General features: G+C 40.3%; 1 protein-coding gene across 5 annotated transcripts in view; it reads right to left on the minus strand.

Moving 5' to 3' along the window:
• Positions 1 to 23,120, minus strand: part of slc12a2 (solute carrier family 12 member 2) — a 73,715-nt gene extending 50,595 nt beyond the window's left edge. For 3 of the 5 annotated variants that reach the window (XM_017489452.3, XM_017489450.3, XM_017489448.3), the window contains exon 1: positions 22,114 to 23,119. In XM_017489452.3, coding sequence (XP_017344941.1) covers positions 22,114 to 22,662 — 549 coding nt within the window. In that variant the 5' untranslated portion in view covers positions 22,663 to 23,119. Of the gene's footprint in view, positions 1 to 22,113 lie in introns of all 5 variants that reach the window. The other 2 variants (XM_017489451.3, XM_017489449.3) reach the window with 1 other exon arrangement.
• Positions 23,121 to 24,830: the final 1,710 nt, after the last annotated feature.

The raw sequence follows: 24,830 nt of genomic DNA on the forward strand, positions 1-24,830 counted from the left end.
TTCACCAAAGTTGCTATCCTTCTTATCCAAATAAATTGAATTGGCTGTGTGTGAGTATTTGACAGCTTGGATACTTGGTTGCTAAACTCATGTTGATGATATTCACCCTCTTTATCTGTCTCTGTATTTCCTTATACCTTTTGAAATGACAGGTGCTGATAAACGCAGAAAACATCACCTCACACACATTTCCGCACCACAAACATGTGAAAGCGACTGAATTATGGTCAGGGATTCAATCTTTACATTACCGTCTTGCTTGTCATTTAAAAACACAGGATGAAGGATAATAAATGGAAAGAATATTGTTTCATGAAGGGGTTCTCAGACACAGACCCACTCACTGCAGATTTATTTTACAAACTTTTTTTTTATTAGGTAGATTATTTAATGTGTACAATTATACTAATGTTCTGGATATTTAATGGAGCAAGAGAGGTTTTTTTAAATTTTTTTTATAAGAACATTTATATTGTGTAGCCTAAGCACTACATAATATAAATGAGTGAATACATACTGTACATGAGAAAAGGCAGTCATGGGCCTCGTCACCAGAGTTATTCGTTCGTATGTCATGTAAGATAAAAGGTGAGAGAAAACGGTCATCCATGTACGAATTACACAGCACACAGTGTACAGTACGCATACACGCTTAGCATCCTGACGTCCTGAGGTAGGGTGCGGGTTACCGTCCTCATAGTTTAGCCTACAGGCTAATAAATACTGGAAAAATACCAATGCTAGCTGTGCAATGTAGATTTATTCAATTATTTGTATGAAGATGGAAATTTTCTATTATAAATTTTTTTAAAAGATTATAAAATCTTTAAAATGCTAGAACTGTTTTTTTTTGTTTGTTTGTTTGTTTTTGTTTTTTTAAATGGTCAAAAAATACACTATATAACGCCAAATGTTTGTGGACACCTGAGAATTACACACACGTGGTTCTTTCTCTCACTGTTGCGCCAAAGTTGGAAGCACACAACTGTGTAGAACGTCTTTGTATGCTGTCACATTATAACTTCCCTTCAGTGGAACTAAGAGGCCCAAACCTGTTCCAGCATGACAATACTCTTGTGCACATTGCGAGCGCCATGGATATATAGTTTGCCACGGTTGGAGCGGAAGAACTCGAGTAGCCTGCAGAGAGCCCTGACCTCAACCCCACTGAACACCTTTGGGATGAACTGGAACACCGACTGCACCACAAGTCTCCTCACCTAACATCAGCGCCAGACCTCAAAAATGCTCGTGTAGCTGAAGGAACAAAAATCCCCACAGCCACGCTCCACAATCTAATGGAAAGCCTTCCCAAATGAAGACTAAATCTGGAATTTGATGTTCAACAAGCACATATGGGTGTGATGGTCAAGTGTCCACATACTTTTGGCCATATGGTGTATGTATGGTTTACATTTAGAATATCTAATGGATTTTTCCTATACTATAGAATATACTTTACTAAGACTTTTCATGATGCTCTCTGTCTGTCTGTCTGTCCCAGGTCCCCTGAACTGAACTGAGAACCAGCAGCTCTGCTTCCACAAGATCACCTGCATCCAGGTATATGAAGAAAAGAATTTCACTGTGCTGTAATGTATACATGACCATAAAGATTCATTATCATTATTATTATGAATCAGGACAACTTGGACTTAATGTGTTCTGTAAGTGGAACGGTAAGGAATAAAATGCTCTATGGCGCTAAAAAATAGACAAAATGTTGCTCACATTTGAATATTGAGCCTATTATTCAGTCCTATATTGATAATCTTTCATAACATTTATAAAAATGAATCTGTGCTGACAAGCTATGTGGATTACTCCTATAGGGGCCCCTGGCTCCAAAACAATTGAGAAAGTCTTGTTATTAACAGTGGATTTGAACAGCAATAATACTGCTCGTAAAATTATTTTTACAAGGTTTTTTTTATTTTTTTACTTCTGAAAAAATAAAACTGTTCCCTCTTATTTCAACTTAAAGTAGTTTTGTGCTTTGTATTTGTAAAAGTAAAAAGGAAAAAAAAGGAAGAAGGAAAAGAAAACCAGCTTTCAATTTCTAGCTTTCTGCAATTACAGAGGATAGAGAAAGAAAAAAAAAAAGCTTTACTCCACAATCGAACATCAAAGCTGCTGCAACAGAAATCTACTTTTGATAGTAATGAAGTTTTAGCTGAGACTTCCTGTCTGTGCTGTATCTCTCAGACAGGATTAATGCCATTTAGAGACATGTGTTTTTACAATGTGTGTATAACGTGGTCATCTATTACTGTCCATGTGGCTTATAAATAGTCTTAATAGTGTTATATAATATACTTTATCAGTATATATTTCATTATAAACAAACTTTTCCAACATATTTTTTTTTTATCAGCTTAAAACACTCTTATAAACTAAACTAACACTGCTACAGACCTTCTTTTTTTCTAAAACAAACAGTAAAAAGTGAGATTAATGAAGCGAACCTGTTTTTCCAGACAGATTTTGGTCAAAGCAGTCAGAACAATTAAACTCCAACAAACTCATATTAAACCCAGAACAATAAAACAGACCATGATTAAAAGGACTTGTCAGATTCCTGTCCAAATATTTTGTACTGTTTCAGAGACGCTGTTAAACTCTTACCATTACATGGATTTGTTTTGGTTTCGGCAGGAGACGAGAGGAAAGAACTAGCACTTCCTGGAGTGAAGAAAAAGCACAAAACCTCTCTCTTACCTCATGGTTCTTATAACTAGTCATTTTATTATATTTTAAGGTAAAATTTGCTGTGTTATCTTTCCAGACCTGTGTACTGTGAGTATGTTTTAATAAATAAATAAATAAAAAAGGACAGATTTGGACAGGACTAACTCTTAGAAATAATCTGGAAATAAGTACATTACCTCACCTCAACATGCAAAACTAATTGAAACTGAAGACGGCTGAAGAAGAAGTTTATCTTTTAAATTATTAATATAGTTAAACCTCACACACACTCTAACCAGGCACCTGAGCTAAGAAGGTACAAAAAGTCAGATATCCTAGATAATACCGTAACTTCTCATAATCATTATGCAAATAATTTAAAGTTTGAGCAACCTTCCTGTATTGATGTGTGTATTTAGAGATGCTACATAATCAGAACATATCAGAACTGAAGTATCTGGTTAGAGGTCATTTCTTGCTATCTAGACTCCAAGGAAACATACAGATAAGTACCGAACGTGCTGGGTGTTAAAAGATTTTTCTGCCTGTAAACATGTTGTAATAAGTTTGACTAATGACCATTCGATGCCCATCTTGACCGAGTTTTACTTTAGCTGCAGCTACAAGATCCAACAGAAAAGTCATTTTAAACATCAATAGTATATAGAAGTGTGAGTGGGAATATATATATATATATATATATATATATATATATATATATATATATATATATATATATATATATATATATATATGTGTGTGTGTGTGTGTGTGTGTGTGTGTGTGTGTGTGTGTGTGTATATATATATATATATATATATATATATATATATATATATATATATATATATATATATAGTCATTATGTCATTATTTATATATATATATATATATATATAAAAATAATGACCGCCTGGCTGTGACTGGCTTGTAAGTTCTGTAATACATCAGAAAGGCTCATAAATCCAGTACAGCAGGACAGCACTTCTGAATTCAGTCCAAGCAGAACAGTGCTGTGGATGTGGACGAGGAGTTCTTGAGGAACACAGATTTCTAATTATCCGATCCATAGTAAGCTTACTAGCAAAGTAGCAAGCTAGTATTAAAACGGGTATTAAGGGCCATTCAGACAAGACTAGTTTTATATGGTGAGGTGGGGTAATGTAATAATTACAAGAGCTTCTCTGTGATTCTAACCCGTGCAAACTATTCAGTCATGCCGGTTATTTTCCCCTGTGCCGGTGAAGATTACGGTGTTTTTTTACCTTCTATAAAAAAAGCAACATGTAAAAATAACCCCAGGTTAAACTAATCCCGTCTGAATGCACGCTCTGTATTTTTTTTAATTTCTCTTAGGTGGTCAATTCCTTCTCTACATTTACTCCAATCACCATAAAAAGGACATTTATCGCAAACTTCCTGAAAAATCTCCTCCCAAATTATGTACAATTATGTACCATTTGTACCAACAGCATTTGATAATGTCGTGCTCCCCAAACTGAAATTAAACAAAATCGCTGCTGCTCTCGTCCAGTTGCGGCTTTTCTTTTGCTTCGTCGGTGCAAACTGAGATGCAGCACCATGTTCCGTACGACGCACGGGGCTGCCGTGATGGGTCATCATCACGTAGACGACAAAGACACGCCCATCTCAGCTATTACGACAGAAATCCCTTATCCCATGTGAATTGAGGTTAATTAAAAAAAAAATAAAAATAAAAAAATCACACACATCCGTAGAAACAATTTACAGCCATACGTCCTGAAAAGTAATCCCGTCCGAATAGGGCTTTAGTGTGTAAGGTCAGGTCCACCTGAATAAAAACATGCATCTGGAATGATTTGCGCAGACGTTTTGAGCTTTCCAATATTAACGGACACTTCCTGAAAGCCCCGCCCCCTTTCCCCGATCTCACATGGTCTTGTCTACACTTGTGCGGCATTAATTAATGAACGTTAAGAGTTAATTACTGTGAATATTAGAGAAGTGTATTTAATATCAGTTAACTATATTTATTAGGGATGCCACTGAAATATTGGGTGGGGGGGGGGGGGGGTATTTAATCTATCCGTTCTGAAGAATTAATTCGATTATTTTTTTTTATGGTAAATCACAAGCAAGGAAAAAAATCAATCTCACATAAGCCTCAAAAAATCTCAAAGTTTATTTCGTGTTTCGGCAAAAAACTGGATGTCCAATAATAAGCATTGCTCTTACAGACAACTTTGATTTTGTTGCTCTGACATGTTTCATCACGCCTGATACAACACATCTAATCCAAGAGCAATTTATCCCACCATCTTCGCCCACGCACTTCCAAACACCACTATGGAAAAATATTGTACATTCCTGTTTGGATGGCTGTAGAGGCTGCTCTGCCAGGTTGAGTTTTATTTCTGACTGTAACAGACTGACAGTCAGACTCGTTTCTAAACAGGAAAAGAGCACTTTCTCAGACTCCATCAGCAGCCTCGAACAGAAGCCCCTCGGCGCATTTTCATAAACATACAAGCTTACGTGAATAGTTCACCTTGAAGAGAAGTAGAGGTGGAGATTCGTCCCTCCCTCGAAACTTATAAAGAGGCTTTTGTTTGCAAAATTCAATTTGGATCGAGTATTGCACAAGCAGCCAGTGCCTCCTGAAACACACTTTGTTCACGATAACCCGATACAGGAACGCTCTTGGAAGTCAGCTGCTTCTGTCCTCAGCTCTCTGATTGGGTTTCATCAGGGCACATTAATGAAACGGCACAACTCTGTCCAGGGTTATGCATGTACACGGCAGAGCTGTTCACCGTATCACTTCGATCGTGGCAATTTTCCTTGTTCCATCTGCGGAGGACATCTGTGGCACCAATGTACTCCGGAAACAAACCTTCTTCCTGCGCATGTTTATTTAACAACACACCACACGCCTCTGAAAAAAAAAAAAAAGGCCAAAAGACTTCACACATCTGTTAACGACCTGTTAGTGGAATATTCCTGAGTACAAATGCTCTAGATGGGCTGAATACAGGCTGTTTGGTCCAATAAAACTTTATTAGAAACTGTTTTTATGCAAGGTTTATGCAAAGTTTTTATGTCTGTATTTTCATACGACAATCGGGTTCCCCTCCCAGTCCTAAAGCACAAGCCGTATCAGATCGTACGTGCGATCGCCTGCACTCGTGATGAATGTGGACGGAATCCTAAACAAAGCATGATCCTAGCTAATTCTAGTCACGGATACTGTGCTTGCCAAACCACTGCTAATTATATGCAGAAGTAATCTCAATATACAGATATGCACATTTACTCACAACTCTGAAAACAAGAGCTTTCCTTCATATGATCAGGAGTGGAAGAATCACTAGCCCGGGTGCCTGGACTAAACAGAGTTCAACAACTAGAGAAAGAAAAGAAAAAGAAAAACAACCGGACACTTGTAATGAGCTTCACAGTGGGAACACACCTCCATGCTGTAACTATAACACGCACTACTCATTTTAAATCCAACCACCTGCTGCACTACACACGTCGGCCGAGGTGCGACGCTGGATCGTTTTTGTTTTTCCCTCTAGGCAAATTCATTGTTGTGTCAGGATGACACATGATCTTTTTAGAATCAGGAACACGCAGGTATGTGGAAACACTGACAAACTTACTATAGTAACTATATTATTTTCATTGTTTGACAGAATTGTCATCTCTCCAGGAATTCAGTTTGCCTGTATTAATGCATTTAATTAATTAAGTAGCTGGCAATGTTATTATATTAAAATTATATTACAATTATTAATATAACATGCGAATAGGTAGAACACCAGGGTTTTTACTTGCCCAGTCAGCTAGCTAATAAATACATCATTTGTTAATCCCTAGTATAATTATACTTACTACATAGACTACGTTTACACGGACAGCAGTGATCTAATTATTGACCTTATTCTGAATAAGACAATAATGTGATTAAGGTGTTTACATGAGTTGCTTTTAGGATATTCTTTTCATGTTCCTGTTTTACACGTTATAGAACATAGAGCGATTAATGGCACACGTCATTACGTCCCCACGCCACGCCCTTCCTTCCAGAATTTCACGTATTAACATACAGTTCGTCTTCGTTACGATACCGCATACAGTTTTGGCTGTTTTTATTTTTAATTTTACTAAAGCTTCAGGTGCAGTTAATTGTTTGTCATGCTGTACATGCAAATGGACGACTCCTTGAAGCCACGGGCTGCGGCTGAAACCGTGCACTTACCTGCACGTATTTTGCCTACTATATAGTAGGCAAGTACGCGGTTTCGGATGCAGCCGTGCTCTCGTTTGCCGTCAGACGGTTGGGCACTGCCGTGTGTGTACACATATCCTGACACAAAATGCGGTGAAAACTCCCACACGACGTTAATAGTGTGATTAAGGTGTGCACATGTCTGTAATGCACTACAATAATCTGACTAAAACAGGAATACTCCACGTCTTAATTCCATTTGTGTTTACTTCAAGTATGACTTTAGTCGGATTAAGGTAAGCAATAATCGCTGTTTACATGCTAGTTTCTTAATCAAAGTATCATCTTAATCGGGTTAATATCGGATTATTGTTGTCCATGGAAACGTACCGATTGTGAACAGGTTAACTACCTGAGAGTAAACAAGCAAAACTAAAAAGAATGCCAAAACCTGTAGAACGCTATTCTCACATGGTACTGAACCCTGGCAAATGTGGTTCGACCAGCAAGACTGGGAAAACAGCATCATATGGCTGTGACGAGCCGGAACCACAAAATCCAAAGCAGTAACCCAGCTGGCTACAGACCCCACACACACACAAAGCGCTGAAACCTCTGTCTAACCTCTCAGGCCTCGCCCACGGCTGCTAGCACAATCCAGCGTGAACGAATTAAGACAGAGAGCATCGGGCCAGTCACTGAGGTCACTGCAAACAAAAGGGCAGCAGACGCACACATGTAAACACACATTCATGCGTGCGACCAGACTATTTGTGGAAAGTGTGTTTACGTTTTGAAAGAATCATTGTTAACAACAATCACCTGACACGCTGTGAATGTCTATAGCACTGTAAAAGGCAGTGTGGGGGGGGTGCTATCTGTATTAAAACATTGACGACTCTGGACAATTCTGTGACAGTATACAAATAGGTCCAGCTTTAAGCTGCACTTTTAAAAAGTATAAAATAAGATTTAAAAAAAAAAAAAAATTAACATTTGGAATATACAGCATTTCTATTTAGGATAATAAATATATTGAAGCATATGGCTAGTACAATTTAAAAAGCATGAAAGAATGAATATTTAAAAAAAAAAAAAAAAAAAGAAACATCACGTAATAAGAGCTCACGTCTCTTACAGATAATCTGGCTTCTTCTCAAAGCAACAAAGCCTCTGATTGTTACTGCGAATTCACTCATCACTGGCTGCAGAGCCATGATCAAACCCCTAACTCAAAACGATTCAAATGCCAAAAGAAACGCTCGGTAACATGAGGCTGGAGATTTGGGCTCAAACTGAACAGATCAGACGAGTTCCTTTCCAAGAGCTGAATGAGGGGAGGAATTGATAAAGTGCTGCCTTTCAGCAGACACGGTCTCAAACAAGCTCTCAGCTTGAACTGGGTTCAAATAACTACCAGACGTTCTTAAAGAATGGGCAGTACATACTACCTTGTTTCCTTCTAGTAAGAAAAGCATCATCATCATTATTATTATTATCATCATCATCATCATCTGACAGAACTCCTAATCAGACATATGACTCTTATCAAGGTCACAGACTGTTTTTGTGCTCAGCTTGGATTGTACATGCCTCAAATTTCAAGGAAGTACCTCCCTAAGATTTTTAAGTAGCTGATAAGACTTTATACGGATATGATGGGACACTGTTGTAGAAACATACAGAAAAGTAAAAATTACTATATTTTATTACACAAGGAAATAAGTCTAAATTATGGTTAAGACATAAATGAGTGACGATTTAAAAGAATAAAAATACAGCAAAAGTAAACACCTTACCTAAATATGACCAAGAGTTCATTTACTGTGTTACTATTTTGATCAGTCCCTCCAGGATTTTGCGATGATAGAAATGAACGAAAAATCAAGCAAAGGCCACAATATTCGGAGCAGCTTGCAATTTTTTCTCAATTCTGAAGATTTTCCGCAGATTTGTGGCCGAGACGCGTCATGTGACATCACAACGGGCGTTCAGTTGAAGCCCTCAGACATGAGTACAGCTAAAAGGTCTCATTTACCAACAAACATCGAAAGACCGTGCAAAACAATTCCGTGCAATCACGATTTCGATCATTCAAGTAGTTTCCTGCAAAAAACCCGACAAGTCGCATCGCAAAGTTTGAAATAAAGCTGCGGCAAAATCGGGCATATTTAGCCGCAACAATCACAAAATAAATAAATAAATAAATAATGCTACGAAATTCTGTATGGACTGTTTTATGCCATAGTTATCTTGCGCCGATTTTGCATTACATCTTGCACAATAAAGCAAAAATACTGTACTGTACCTCACACGTCTATACAGCCTCAGTGCAGGATTACGGAAAATATATAACACCTTCTCATTTTTACTGTTCAAGTTGTATAACTACAGTTACTACAAACTTTTACACAGATTACACCGACAGGTTTAAAATCACATTTATTTAGATTTAGTGAACAATCTGATTTTCTAAAACAGGTTTACTAAAAGATTAATAAATGACGCTTATTGTCATTACTTTCTTTTTTTCAAACTTATCTTTTTATTCGACTGCAGAATCTGAAATCGTTTCACTGTACAAGAAAGGAATTAGGAAACGGTTCAGCATGGAGAATCCGTCTTCAAAAAGTACCCTTTATTACACCAGAATATTTACATTATACCAGCTTCAGCTGGCAGTGAAATCTCAATCTCACTCAAAACATGGCAGGCGTGAGAGGAGGCATGTGTCCAGCTGCCTTCCTGCTTCTGACTCTCGTAAAGGCGAGATGAGCCTGGAGGGTAGGGGGTGGGTGGGTGGATGGGGGTGTGAGGAAAGATAAACACTGAAGCATGTGGAGTGGGGCTATGATCAGCTTCGTTTACAGGCCCTTTCCTGAGTTGCCCGAGCTCAATGGCTCAATGGCTCACACACTAACCATTCTGCCGCAGTCAGTATTTACTCAGGAAACATTAGCATCAAAGAGATAAAACCTTACAAGCCTATACTGATTATAGTCTTGCTTCCGTTTATGATAACGCGTATGACTTTTTTCACCTCTGGAAGACTTCACTACTCCTGTAGAATTCAACACAACAACAACAACAACCTACCAGGCATGGAGCCATAATCTTAACAAAATATTCATGCAATGCAGTAAACAGATTAAGAAAGAAAAACAACTGCTGTGGAGCCAACAATGTAAGCCTATTAAAATCATTAACATGAAACATGCAGGGTGGAGAAGATCACATTCAAAAGTAGATAAGGCCACCCTAAAATTATGTTTATACTGAAATATTTGTGATGTGCTTAGTGATTCTGGTGTTACGTGGTTGGTAGGTTGCTTGGTAGCCTGTGGTAATTGGTTGGTAGGTTGCTTGGTAACCTGTGGTAATTGGTTGGTAGGTTGCTTGGTAACCTGTGGTAATTGGTTGGTAGGTGCTGCATTTTCCTTATTCATGTGAGAAGTTAGTGGTTGTTAGCTGCTCTGACGTCAATGATGGCGCAGTTACAATGACGCTTAATAAAATAAAATAAACAATCTCTAACAGAAGTGATAACGGACAGGTATTGCTGTTAGCTCAGCTAGTTAGCAATCTACAAGATGACCAGTATAGAGGTGGACCGAGAGTGGATTTTACCGATGCTGATAACCAAGTTGGGCAGTACCTGCCGAGTACCAATTAATCAACTAGTACTTTGCAAAACTGACCGATACTGAATGAAAACATAACGCTCAAAGTAAACTTTATTACAAAAATAAACAGTACTGACTATACCATGGAAAATGTACTGTACTTTTTTTTAAAGAAAATATATATATATATATATATATATATATATATATATATATATATATATATATATATATATATATATATATATATATATATATTCGTATAAAATTAACCACGAATAAATATTAAAGTAAAGAAAAAGGTATACATCCAAACTGAACCAAAAAGTAACACTCTAAATAACAAATAAAAATAGAGACCGCCAAAATAAACAAAAAAAAAAAACCCACTTCAAATAACACAACAAAATTTGTCAGTGATAGTTTTACTTAATCTCTAGAGGCCGCCCTCGTACTATATAATGACAGCGGACCGTTCCTAGCCGTTCCCGCAAGGAAACTATCGGTGTGGATTTCTGCGGATAACCAATAGTTCCAGCAATTGATTATTGGTACCGATTAATCGGCAAAACCGATTAATCGGTCGACCTTTAGACAAGAACAATGCGTTGATTGAGGACGGCGGTATTAGCAGGAACGTTAAAGCTTCGGAAGCTTATCTGTTTGAGCAGAGTGTGCAAGTGAGGAGGTGAGAAAGCGGGGAAGAGGATTAAAGCACTGCTGCATCGCTCTCTTTAGGTCGAAATGAAGCAAGGGTTAATGATGCATTTGATTTTTAAAAAAAAAAGGTTTTAACTCGGAATTTCCGACCTGGAAAAAAAATTTGAACATGGAGGCGTTCGTGGAGTTTTCCCGCTTTGTAGCCTGAACGCACGGACGTTGAAAACGACGATTCCAAGTTCGAATGCAGCATAAATCGCACTGTCTCACTATCGGCAGGCGGTCGAACAGCAGAGTGGGTAATACAGGAAACAGATCAACATGTCAATCGAAGAAATTGAAACCATAAAAGTCAACTCAGAATTGCATTACAAAATAAATCTGGCATGCCATTTAAGATCACATGTTCATTACAAAAATTAACATCCAACTTGTTCAGCATGGATTTTTTTTCTTTAAACAGCAACGCTCACATTCTGTAGACGTGAGCAGCGATTGCGCCCGCTGCTCCTGACCTAAAGCAAAAGTGACAGGCAGCAGACGCCATGCGTCACTCCAGACACCGAGACAGACAGCTGTCGTACCGCAAGCTTCAAGTGCCAACAATCAGCTGCCTCACACGTCACACACAGCCACATGAACTCCTCATCAGCGCCGCGAGCCGACGTTTAACGCTCGGCTTCTGGATTCTGATTATTAGATCATTTTTAGGATCCGGTGTTAAATCTCTGATCGTTACAGGATTACGAGGCATTCAAAGTCGTCCTGCTGTTCCTAAAATGATATCCTAAAATTAGATTCCAGCTCCAGCTGTCTGGATGTTGACGTTCAGACATCAGGGGTCATATTGCTGACTTCTTCAATCATTGTGCTTTCAATCAGAGATATCCCACTGTTTGGGGTAGAGTCTCAAACTGAGCTACACAAAAGCACAACGGACCATCTGTTTCTCGGCTGCAGTGAGACTACAGCAGCAAAAACCTACACCTGCTCGTATGCATGCTTTAAAAAGTTTCTCAAATGGAATACACTAAACCATTCAGAGTAACTCAAAAGCAGCTACGCGACGTCGAATTTCAACCCCTGTGTGTGATGTAAGCTTAAACAAAATCCCCAACGATCGATGGGTCATCACGTCACGCCATCTTTATTCGGCTTGGCCGCTGGAGACTTGTGTTCTGCCCACTGTACACTGCTTTCCTCTCATCTGCCCAAGAGACTGGCATCGCTATGGAGACATGGAGCACCGGGTGCTAGGAAACCACAGTCTGTTTTTTTTCTTTTCTTTTTTTTTTTTTTTTAAAACCTCCTCCCTTTCCATCTGGCCTGTTCTTTAAAAGCACACCTGGTACACGCAGCTCTGTCAGTGACGGATGGACAAACAACTGCCAGGGATAATACTGTGTACTCAAACGTTCATGCAAAAGAGAAAGAAATTTAAAAAATCACAATAAAATATTGATCTGCCTATAATTTACAAGGTATAATTGAGTACACACTATAATAATAATAATAATAATAATAATAATAATACACAAACAAACAGATTAATGTGTTCTGAATGACATAAGCAATGCAAGAATTTAAATGCCATTTTCAATCTTAAGTGAAGTGCTTCAGTTAAAAATCACATATTTTAAAAGATCAGTAGTTTTAAATAAAGCGACGAATCATCAGGATTGGCATCAGCTGATACTCAAGGTTTCAGCATTGTTGCCAGTAAAGAAAACATAATTGATATCATTTCTAGAATATGCGCAAGCATACATCCAAAAACATATGTCATTTTTATCCATTTACATTTACGGCATTTGGCAGACGCCCTTATCCAGAGCGACTTACATTTCTCTCATTTAAACATCTGAGCAGTTGAGGGTTAAGGGCCTTGCTCAAGGGCCCAGCAGTGACAGCTTAGTGGTGCTGGGATTTGAACTCACAACCTTCGGTTCAGTAGTCCAACGACTTAAGCACTCAGCTACCACTATCAGTTTTTTCTTCCGTTTTCTTTCTGATCAGCCATGACATTAAAACCATTGACAGGTGACGTAAACAACACTGATTATGCCGTTACAATGTGTTACACCTGTGGAGGTGTGGGATATATTAGGCAGCAAGTGAACAGTCAGTTCTCGAAGTTGTCGTGTTGGAAGCAGGAAACACGGGCAAGCATAAAGATCTGAGCGACTATGACGAGGGCCAAATTGTGATGGCTAGACGACCGGGTCAGGGCATCTCTAAAACGGCAGGTCTTGTTGGGTGGCTAGTGCCTACAAAAAGTGGTCCAAGGAAGAATAACCAGTGAACCAGCGACAGGATCATGGGCGCCTAAAGCTCACTGACGCACGTGGAGAGTGAAGGCTAGCCTGTCTGGTCATATCGCACAGAAGAGCTACCGTAGCACAAATTACTGAAAAAGTTCATGCTGGCTGTGATAGAAAGATTTCGATCGAGCATCTCTGGGATGTGCTGGACAAACAAGTCCGATCCATGGAGGCCCCGCCTCGCAACTTACAGGGTTTAAAGGATCTGCTGCTCACGTATTGGTACCAGATACCACAGCACACCTTCACAGGTCTTGTGGAGTCCATGCCTCGATGTGTCAGAGCTGTTTCGGTGGCACAAGGGGGACTTACACAATATCAGGCAGGTGGTTTTAATGTTACGCTGATCGATGTATTACTTCCAGTCTCTCTCACATGAGAGGTCCTAGCCATCATAAGTTTTGCATCTAAACTGAATAAAAACCGTTTTGAGCACCTTTGGGCAAACAAAATCTTACATAACCCCTCTAAAGCAGACAAACGAGCAGGTAAAATCATTAGAGATAGAAACAGTACAGCATAAATAAGGATTTTATTAACTAGAGCAGTGTTTGTGAGCACTGAGCAGTGACTAGCAAGTAATCTATCAGCTGCACTCCCCAAAATAACAGTGCAGAAGTGAAATCTGCCAGATGTGGTGAATGAGATACGGAGATAATCAGTACAGCTTGGCTGCAAGTGCAACATTTCTACTGTTGTATCTCCTCTCGCCATATAAATCTGCCTGATTTATTCTGATGCTCTAAATCTGCTTGGAGCTTCTGCACTTGTGACTCATCTTCTCCTGCTGTGGATGGTCCCATATGGATGCCCTAATGATCCGCACATCCCAAAAACTGTCTCTGCCTAGTTTAGCTCGGCATCGGTGCATAATCTCACCTGGACACTTATAGCAAAGAACTGCTGCTGGAATCACAAATATTCTCCTGTGCACATCCTGGCACTCCATACTTAACATTTCAACACGTTTAGCCCATTTCATCTCATGAGTGATCACAATCTATACCTGGATTCCCCTGTTAAAATCCCTACATATAATAAAACTGAGCCAAAGTAGATATGTAGAAACTGCACTCAGGAGAATAAACGTATCTAGTGAGGTTTTTTCTTCATCACTGCTATCATGCCTCTGAAACTTGCCGTGCCATGTAGCTAGTAACATTAGCGGTCTTCCCTTCCTCCAGAGAAAGGAAATACGAGTTTCATTATCAGACACTCATCCTTTGTGTAGTGTTATCATCAGCAAATTATTTGTAATTGAATAGATGTAGTTAAAATGAAAGTAAGGACGGTTTGTTTAGTCAACTAAATGCGAGCACCATTAAAGGATAGTCTATTTCTTTTGCGGTACTCATGTTTTTCCCCCCATTTGGATAGTTAATATGTCTATAAACGCAAAAATAAACTCTTTGTACAGTCTTTGCTAGCACAAATGTATGATCTGTGTCTGCCAAATGGCATAAACGTATACATGTTAAAGAACACTGCTTAAAAGATCGCTTAAATGTACAAAAACCCGTCTTATGTTCGCTATTGTTCTACTCTTGAGAACCCTGCACAGCACAATACAAGCTTTACAGCTGGTAGTCAGACTCGAGTACCAGCAGTGTGTCATGTGCCCTTTGATACTGAACTATAATAGGTAGAGAGAAAAAAAAGGAAGGTTCCATCCATCCCTTCCCCATTCAGCAGTGTATGACCCACCTGGGCATGTATACGTGTGTGTGTGTGTGCGTGCGTGCATGTGTGGCCATGCGGTAGAGTCGAGTTTCACATGATGTCATTCTTTTCAGTAGAAGGAAGTCATCTGTGAAATCCAATGAAGTTCAGATATCACCTGTGCACCATGACCAGAAAACCAGGTTGAAAAGGGAAAAAAAAGGCATAAAATCAGCCGTGTTAATCGTCCAGAAATCAACTGCACAGATTTTTACGCCGTCAAATTTTTACAAAAACGCACCAGAAGATCCAGAAAGGCGTCAATATCAAGTCAAAATGGAAAGGATGGGTCTTTATTGAACATCAGATGCTTGTTACTGATTGGCTACAGCACGGGTCAGTCTGAGAGACTGCGGGATAAAGGAAAGCTGCAGGATGCTTACAGTAAGAGAAAACATGAGATGGATCTACTGATGCTTTTACTCATGCTTATTTTTAAATCAAGGGCATTATATTTTTTGGACACACTTTCAGCTTTGCACTGCATTAATACGAGCGCGCAAACACTGAAAAGCGGAAAAGCTAAAGGAAGCCGGGTTGTCGAGAAGGAAGGATGAGTCCTCGCTATAATAAAAATACAAGTACCTTCAACATTATATCATTTTCGCTAGGCTAACAGAATAACAGACTGAAGATGGGCAATTATTTTCCCATGTGAGGTCTAATCAGCAGCAAGCATGTGATGTTCAATAAGAACCTAATCCTAACTCATACAATAAGAACCTAACCCTGACCCATCCAATAAGAACCTAACCCTAACCAATAAGAACCTAACCCTAACCCATCCAATAAGAACCTAACCCTAACCCATCCAATAAGAACCTAACCCTAACCCATCCAATAAGAACCTAACCCTAACCCATCCAATAAGAACCTAACCCTAACCCATCCAATAAGAACCTAATCCTAACCCATCCAATAAGAACCTAACCCTAACCCATCCAATAAGAACCAAATCCTAACCCATCCAATAAGAACCTAACCCTAACCCATCCTTTCCATTTAAAGTACATGTTGCTGTGTTTCTGAATTTAGCCTTGCCGTTGCATTTCTGAATAAGCTGATGCGTTTAAATTCTGAAATTATTTTGCACTTATGGGCCACCGTAATTTTTCCCCTGGAACATAGAAATCTACACAGAAAAGGGCAGACATACAAGCTGCTGAAATGCAGATTATTTTCTTTTGAAGAGACTCATTCACAGTGTCCATCTTTACCAAAATGTGGGCAAAATCTCTGACGCTATCAGAACACAGCAACATGTTCTCCGTTGTAGCAATCTTCAAATGGTGAAAAATTTGCTGTGTACGACATGTTAACACCACAAACCCCAGACATCTGAGAATTCAACACCTAAAGGAACACAGAACATAAAGGTAGGGTGTTTAGCAAGCAACACAAAATAGCAAGAACGCCAAATATAGTGCATGACCACTAAACTAATGGAATCATAGGCCTAGACAGACAGAGACTGTGAGCTGGGGAAGACTTCTGGCCTATTTCGAGCCATGACACAGTCAGCGGACGAGTAATCTACTGGAACACTCTGCTCTACCGGAATTTTACTGAACAATATAAACACACATTAACAGCATGCCACAAGACATCGGCACACTCAGTTTTACATCTGATGTTTGGAGTTCACCCCATGTCGAGTCCAACAACCCAGAGGGTCAATTAAATCTTACACTAATCTCAACCACAGCTGAAATCATTATGTTCCAAGCGTGGAGCATTCTGGGTTACTATCAGGACAAGCCATTGATTTAGCTTATTTTTCCCTGTGTCATAAGGGTAATGGGTACACTTGTGTAGTAAATTTGTAAACTGATTATTCTACTGAGTTAATTTTACATTCTTTAGAATGGATCTCAAGGGTGGACAAATGATAAATTTACTAGCTAGCCCAGGCAAGTAAAAGTCTTTTTCTCCAAGGTTTGGCCTTGTGTACACACTAAGACGGTGTTTTGATCTGGATTTGAAAACGGATCTTTCTCTCCAAGGTTTGGCTTTCTGTACACACCGAAACAGAGTTTTTGTCCGGCGAAAGCATAGCTTTTTGAAAACGCTCTCCCAAGTAAATAAATTTGCAAACACAGTTTTCACGTTGTAGTGTGGACTGAGAAAACGGAGGTTTTCAAAAACGATGCCGTATTTTTAGTCATGTGACACAGTCTCTGGACCCGTTCGACTCGAAACAAACAAGACGGTGGGCGATGTTGTACTGCAGTTGTGCCTGCTATCCAGTCTGATAGCGTTGCTAAAGATTTGTCACTTTAGATAACCTTGAGATTCACTTTTAAATAAACGCCTGACGGAAATGACGCGGGCCAAAGCTTCTTACGTTTTTTTACGCGTGTGCAGTATAGGGATGTGTGCATTTTTCAGACGTGTCTGTGTGGACGAGTAATTTTTGGAAAACATCAGCGTGGACGGAGAGCCTTTTAAAATGAAAACACAGTTTCCAGATCTATCCGGATCAAAGTGGGCGTGGCCTAAAGTGGCCCGTGTTTTGGGGGGGTGACTTGGTGGTAATTAAGTAGTGGCATATAGCGTAAGGGCGAGTTACACTACTTAAGAACATTAATACAGCCGGAGAAACACATGTGTAGATGATCATCATCCTCTCCTAACAAACGTTTCTAACGTAGCAGTTTGCGCCTTCGACAAAAAGCAAATCGTTGCCCAAGGTTTCGGCTACGAGATTTGGTTCTCATACATAAAAGCTATTATTCGAGCCTGGCATCTTTAATTGCCCTCAATATGTTTAACGGTGAGGCAACATCTTGTGCGCGTGTATAGCAGGAGAGTTATATGTGTCAAACTTTATTCTGCTTGGTTTCGTTGGCGTTTCCGTATGCCTGTATGTCAGTGATTCTGAAAAGCTTTTCTGTCATCCTAGAAAAATGATTCTACAATCAACCAGATCACACTTCAGACATTATGACTAGTGCAGTTGGAGTTGCACTAATCTTCCTAAAACAGAAGAATTTCTCCTCGCTTTAATAAACTGCTATGAGGAATTTAGAAAAAAAACAACGATTAAACAATGAAACAATGATTGATATAATGCATAGCATTCATGAATAATTCATGTATCTATACAAACTCCACCAAAGCATGGTCAAGTACAAACAGGTTTACCGTTTACTGCTGAAGGTCTGTGATCATTATGTTTAGTCTGTAACATCAGACTCGACTCCATATGTGGAGCAACATTTGCTTTATGAGGTATTTAGCACGAGTCGACGATGCAGCAATGGAGAGAGCCGGGAAAACAACTGAGCAGCTAATTGTCCACTTACTACCAGGCCCATAAATCCTATACAATGACTTGCAACACTCAGTGCACGCAATGTAGATGTACATACCTCTGTGTTAAAAAAAAAGCGATCAGCAAGGGCTGGAGGATTTTCATTTTAATTTACACTGTAATCATTTCTGATTATGTACGGGACTTGTTCAAGAGCCTCAGCAACTTCATAAATCCACTCTGTGCTCATGACATTTATAAAAAATATATATATATTTTAAAAAATTAATAAAAAAAACAGCTGTCTTCTCTCTCAGCAGTGACGGCAGAGAAGGCATCAATATTTCAGCACAATTTGCTTCTGCTCGGCCACACCGCACTGAATAAAAGCTGCTCTGTCAGGGTTTCCCTCTGGCTGGTCAATATCATGCAGCACCTCACGCAGTTCCTACACACACCGAGGCATCACCAGCATCCTGCTGTCACACACCGAGCCTATAAATGCACATAGTTCTCTGCAAAAACATGATAACGTGCCATTATAACATCACACCATTACTACGTGAAGCCATGAGCAGGTAAACATTAATGACAAGTGACAGTCAGTCCCAGTTAACAGGCTATACCTAATTGTATTGGCATACGCATTGATTTCTGTTTAATATCCACTCGGGGCAAGAAGAACTTCCATTGCGTCATGGATTTGTAGCACAGTAACATCCGGCCAGTGAGTACAGTAGGAAAATATGGTTCTATTCAAAAAAAAAAAAAGGGGGGGGGGGGGGCTTACATTCATAATGTAAATTCAAGCAGCGAGCTTATGTAACAAGTGATCGAGCGCCTTTGAGCAGAACTGATACTGACCAAATGACTTAGAAGGATCTAGGCATGTAAAGCCCCTGGAGATGAAATCATTTGTTTTTTGGGGAGTTTTTTTGATAGGGAGGAGGGATCGGTGACAAATTAGACCTCAACTGTGACTACAACCCAGCAGGATGTGATGAAAAAGATGCCAGTCTGGGAACTTGTGACAACATGAAATGACAGTATATTGTACGGAACATGGATGCGGCCTAAACAAGCACACATTTATTAATCAGACCGTGTCATTAACCAGAAAATGTTTGGCAAGATTCCAAAAAAATTATCTAATAAATAATTATTAAAAGCTATGTGTGTAATTTCAAAACACGTGCCGTTACAGGGTCGTGTATCAGGTTAATGACAGCTGTGACACTTTTTGGAGGACAAAAAAAAAAAGGCACAAAAGCTATGACGGCCTTGTCCTAAGGTACCGAAAAAGTGAAGGACGGTCAATCCAGAGTCATAATGATCGAGAGAGAGAGCAAGCCCACGATACTAGGGCAGTATTGACTGGTCATTCACACCCACGTGTGCCCTATTTTGTGTTCATTATGTTGCACGTGATGACAGCATAATATGCTCATCAGGCACAGGCGAGTTACGGCCTCCAAAACGCCAACGAACATTCACGCCAAAGAGATTTCACACCCATATACGAAGCATTATGCACTTAGGACACAGTATGGATTTCAGTTTTTACTGCACCAGTCCTGAGATTGTATCATCTCAGTGGCAGGAGAGTTAATGAGGAGAGAAGAGGAGGCAAAATGAGAGAAAAGTGAGGATAGGAGAGGTCTCGAAGCAAGAAACACTAAGAAAGGGGAAAAAAGAAAGTCAGAAAGATATGCAGACAGACATTCAGAATTATTCTTCCTCGCCTCAACCACAAAACAAAACTTCAGCTGGAATGTCAACATCGCACGACTTTCTGTCATCACTGAAACCTTCCAATAACATTCACCAGTCTAAAATCCCTAACTGGCATTCTTACCAAACTAAAACCTAAACAAGGGGAGCACTAACATTTAAACGATCGGACACATGTTCTCTCCGTATACCTATTCAGTCTGCTGGGCTACAAGCTGTAAAAAGCAACAAGTGGATGTGTATATGAACATCTAATACCCTAATACCCTGTGCTTCATCATTCACACTCAGCCCAGTGCGCTTACACACATTCGCCAAATAAATAGCTTCTTCCATCCTTTACTAAACTTCTACATATCCCAGCACCTAGTAAAAGGCAAGCAAACTAATTACTGTGACACACAACTGCGTGTGGGGCTTCAGGAAGCCAATCACATGCTTTGCATGCCAGAGCTGTAGGTGGTTCTGTTACAAATAAAGTCCCTGCCGGTGTGTGTTGTCAAAACGGTATTAAACACCGTCTTTTTTTTTTTTTAATGAGATGACAGTTAATTTGCAGCCTGATGGAAGCTCCAAATTGAACTGAAGGACTAGGACACTTGATGGCATCTAAAATTATGCAAATGAAACAGTCTTTCATAATGAGTTAATGTCGATAATGTCTAAACTTCTGGATGTCTTGGAGATAGATCATTGCTTGGAACAACTTTAAAAGGTTAATAAATTACTACTCCCCCCCCGTCCACTGAAGAACTTGGACAAAGTCCCATTCTCACGGATCCAATTCTGCATCTAATCAATACAAAAAGTATTGTTTTTCAGTACACTAAAAATAGACATCACTTTATATAAATTAGAGAAAATGTTGCTCGTGTCTAGATGAAAGTACCAGAAACTGGGAGGTTCCTCAAATTGTCAGCGAAACCTGTACACAACTGTCTTCCCTAATCCCATGTAAACACGGATGTAAACGCAAAACAGAAGTATGTGTACATGCCGTGTATAAATAGGCTATATATTTATATTTATATTTTTCAGTGTCATGTGTACATACATGTATTTGCATTTTTGTTTCTATCATTTTCTTTTCACAAATACTATCATCATTATTACTTCTTTTGTTCCATTTTGGATAGGTATTCATACTTTGGCAAAAAAAAAAGTGTTTTAATATTACATTTCATGCCAATAAAGCTATCTGAATCTATACTATATGGCCAAAAGTATGTGGACACCAGCCCATCACAGCCATATTTGCTTGTTGAACATCCTAGGCCATATTTAGTCCTCCCTTTGCTGTTATAAGAACCTCCACTCTTTTGGGAAATTTGGAGCATAGTTTTGGGGATTTTTGTGCTCATTCGGCCACGAGAGCATTAGTGATGTCAGGATGAAAAGACGCAAGTTGCACGCGGTCAGGATCCCGGTTCATCCCAAAGCTGTTCAGTGGGGATGAGGTCAGAGCTCTGTGCTATATTTCACTACATTCACTCCAACCTTGGCAAACCATGTCTTCATGGAGCTCGCTCTGTGCACAGGGACACTTCCATGCTGGAACAGGTTTGGGCCTCTTAGTTTGACTGAAGTGAAATTCTTCTAGAACTATTACAGCATTTGAAGACATTCTAGACTAGTGTGTGCTTCAAACTTTCTGGGGAAGAACCACGTATGAGTGATGGTCAGGTGTCCACAAACTTTTGGCCTTAATGTATGAATCTATTCAGATAAACCAAGAAAAGGTTGCCAGATTGGTCGCACTACAATGCAGATTAGATACATTTCATGCAATGCCAAGTTATAAAAGGTCCGTGCAACCCAATCTGGCATCCCTGCAGCTGAGGACTACACTTACAAGGTCGGCTCATAGCTACTCTGAGGTCACAGTTCCCCATCTCCTGATCTTACCTTGTCCAGCTCATCGTGCAGTTCAGACAGGGTGGGTCTGATCAGCTTCTCGCCCAGTGGTGCTGCAGTGTGTCGGTAGAAGTCGATCTTGGGCACGGCGTCGATGGTGTTGTGGCCGAATGTGCGCAGGTAGTAGGTGTTGGTGTGCGTGTCGTAGTGGTAGTGCTGTTGGCCGCCGGTGGAGGAGTGCACGCTGCCCTCGCTCAGCGCCGTGTCGCCGTTCTGCAGGCCGTCACCGGGCGCCTCGTCTGGACTCGGGGCCCCGCTGGCGTCTGCGAAGTTCACCACGCGGAAGCGGCCCTTCGCCTCCTCATCAGCGCGCAGCTTGCCCGTGTTCTCATCCTCCGCGGGCGGGGAGGACACGCTGGTCTGATCGCTGCCCCCCGCCTCGGCCACCAGATCGACCTGAAAGCGACTCTGACTCGGAGTCGGACCGGATGGTCCTTTGCCGCCGTTCAAGCCCAAGAAGTCCGTCTCCTGCTGTGGGGCTGGACGGAGAAGTCCGTCTCCTGCTTCCGGCACTGGAGATGATCTGGAAAGCGCAGACATGGCCAACCGGGAACGCGTGAGCTGGCTGCTCAGACTATACTGTGGGCCCGGCGAAATGCGGTGATGCCACGCTCTTCTCACCGAGGACGCAGCGTCAGCGATACACACTCCCGCACGCTACTAACCTAACGACTGAACGGAAAAGACTCGTCTAGTTTCCGCTCACTTAGGGCGTCTGCGACTTCACACACGCGCATGCAAATGAAGATTACCGACCACACGAGTCTTGGCGCGAGGCATCGGCTTTCAGGTCGTGATTAGTGAAGCTCGAGTCTTGAAGAGACTGTTGTGTCTGTACTGAGATGCGGGATGAGGTCCGTTATAAGCTTGGCTCGTGGTGATGATAGATAGCTAGCTAGTTTGCGCGTGATGCTGTAACGACCTTGCCGCAACTCCTCCTCTCGTTTCAGCGCCTCTTTCGCTGCTATACACACACACACTGCAGTAGGGCATCGCTTCAGGGGCACGAGCCAACCCGTGATGAGAGGAAATCTCGCGAGATTTCAGGCACCACAATACGGAGAGCGAAGCGTGTTCAGGGTGGAGACTACAGCAGTGTGAAGCTCAAGAGTCCAGCGAATGACTGGAGGGCTCAAGTGCTCTTGTCTTGTAGATATGTCTGTCCTTTTTCGGTCACTTGATGGTGATCATTGTGCTAAACCCGATGTCTAATTTACAGACCAGTTTAATAAAGTGCCAGAAGAGAAACATGTCGAAAACGACCAGTGAAGGAAGGAAGTGCTACTGGAATAAAGTTGGTTTGACGTTGAACATTCGATAATCGACTGTTCGATATATGACTGTAAGTCATTCCCTTCAAATGCTACTGGAGTTAGAAACGTGTATACCAATGTCGAATGTAACTTTAGAGACGGTCCCTTAATTTCCGAATATCAAACGTCCAACCAACTTTATGCCAGTGGAAGTTCGCTTCATATTTGCATACTTCACCACACGCCTTAGATAAAGTTGAATGCTCAGAACTGCTGAGCATTGTGCTACTGTATTTCATGTGCTTAATGCTGTGGAAGCACTCCCTAAAAGACCTACATGTAGACTTAATCGAAATAATCCAATAATATAAACAAATAAAGTACAATATTAGTTCATTAATTCATCTTCAGTAACTGCTTGATACTGGTCAGGGTTGCAGTGGATCTGAAGCCTATCCCACTAACACTGGGTGTGAGGTGGGAATACAACATACTGTAGATGGGACATCAGTCCATCATATGACATCATGCATATACAGTACATTCTCACACGCCTTCACACTTGGGGGCAATTTAGAGTCACAAATCCACGCAGATACATGTGAATCTCCAGACAGATAAGTAATGCAAAAACGAGGATAGATAGCTAGATACAGTGCTGTAAAAAAAAAAAAAAAAAAGTATTGATTTCTTCTGTTTTTGTGTATCTAATACTAAGTTGTTTCAGAAATTAAACAAAATCCAAGATTAAACAAAGGCAACCTGAGTAAACATGAAAAAATGACAGTTTTTAAATGATAATGTTTACAGAAGCCAAAAAAAAAAGGTTATCCAATGCCAACTGGGTGTGCGTGAAAATGTATTTGCCCCAAATTGTTACTAATTCCCCCAACTTTATGAAACGGCATTCATAAAGGGGTTCTGCTGGACTAGACGCAACCAGACCTGATTACTGCAAACCCTGTTCAATCAAATCAGCACTTAAATAGAATTTTTTCAACAGCATGAAGTTGGTTAAAAGGTCTTACCCAGTAGCACACTGTTTCAAAGCTGAAGGTATTTCTAGAAATGATAAGGAAGAAGGTGATTGAAATACATTAGTCTGGGAAGGGTTACAAAGCTATTTCAAATACAAATATTTGTATATTTTCATATACAAACCTTCACAGAAGTGGTCAACCTTCCAAAATTCCTCCAAGAGCACAGCAACGACTCATCCAGAAAGTCACAAAGAGCCAAGGACAACATCAAATGACCTACAGGCCTCTCTTGCATCAATAAAGATCACTGTTCATGACTCCGGGCAAGAAAGACTCTGGGCAAAAATGGCATCCATGGAAGAGTGGAGAGGTGAAAACCATCGCTAACCCAGAAGAACATTAAGGCTCGTCTTAATTTTGCGAAAACATACCTTGATGATCCTTTTGGGAGAATGAGAACTGATGAATCAAAAGT

Source organism: Ictalurus punctatus, chromosome 16, assembly GCF_001660625.3.
Source record: "Ictalurus punctatus breed USDA103 chromosome 16, Coco_2.0, whole genome shotgun sequence".
Lineage (NCBI taxonomy): Eukaryota > Metazoa > Chordata > Actinopteri > Siluriformes > Ictaluridae > Ictalurus > Ictalurus punctatus.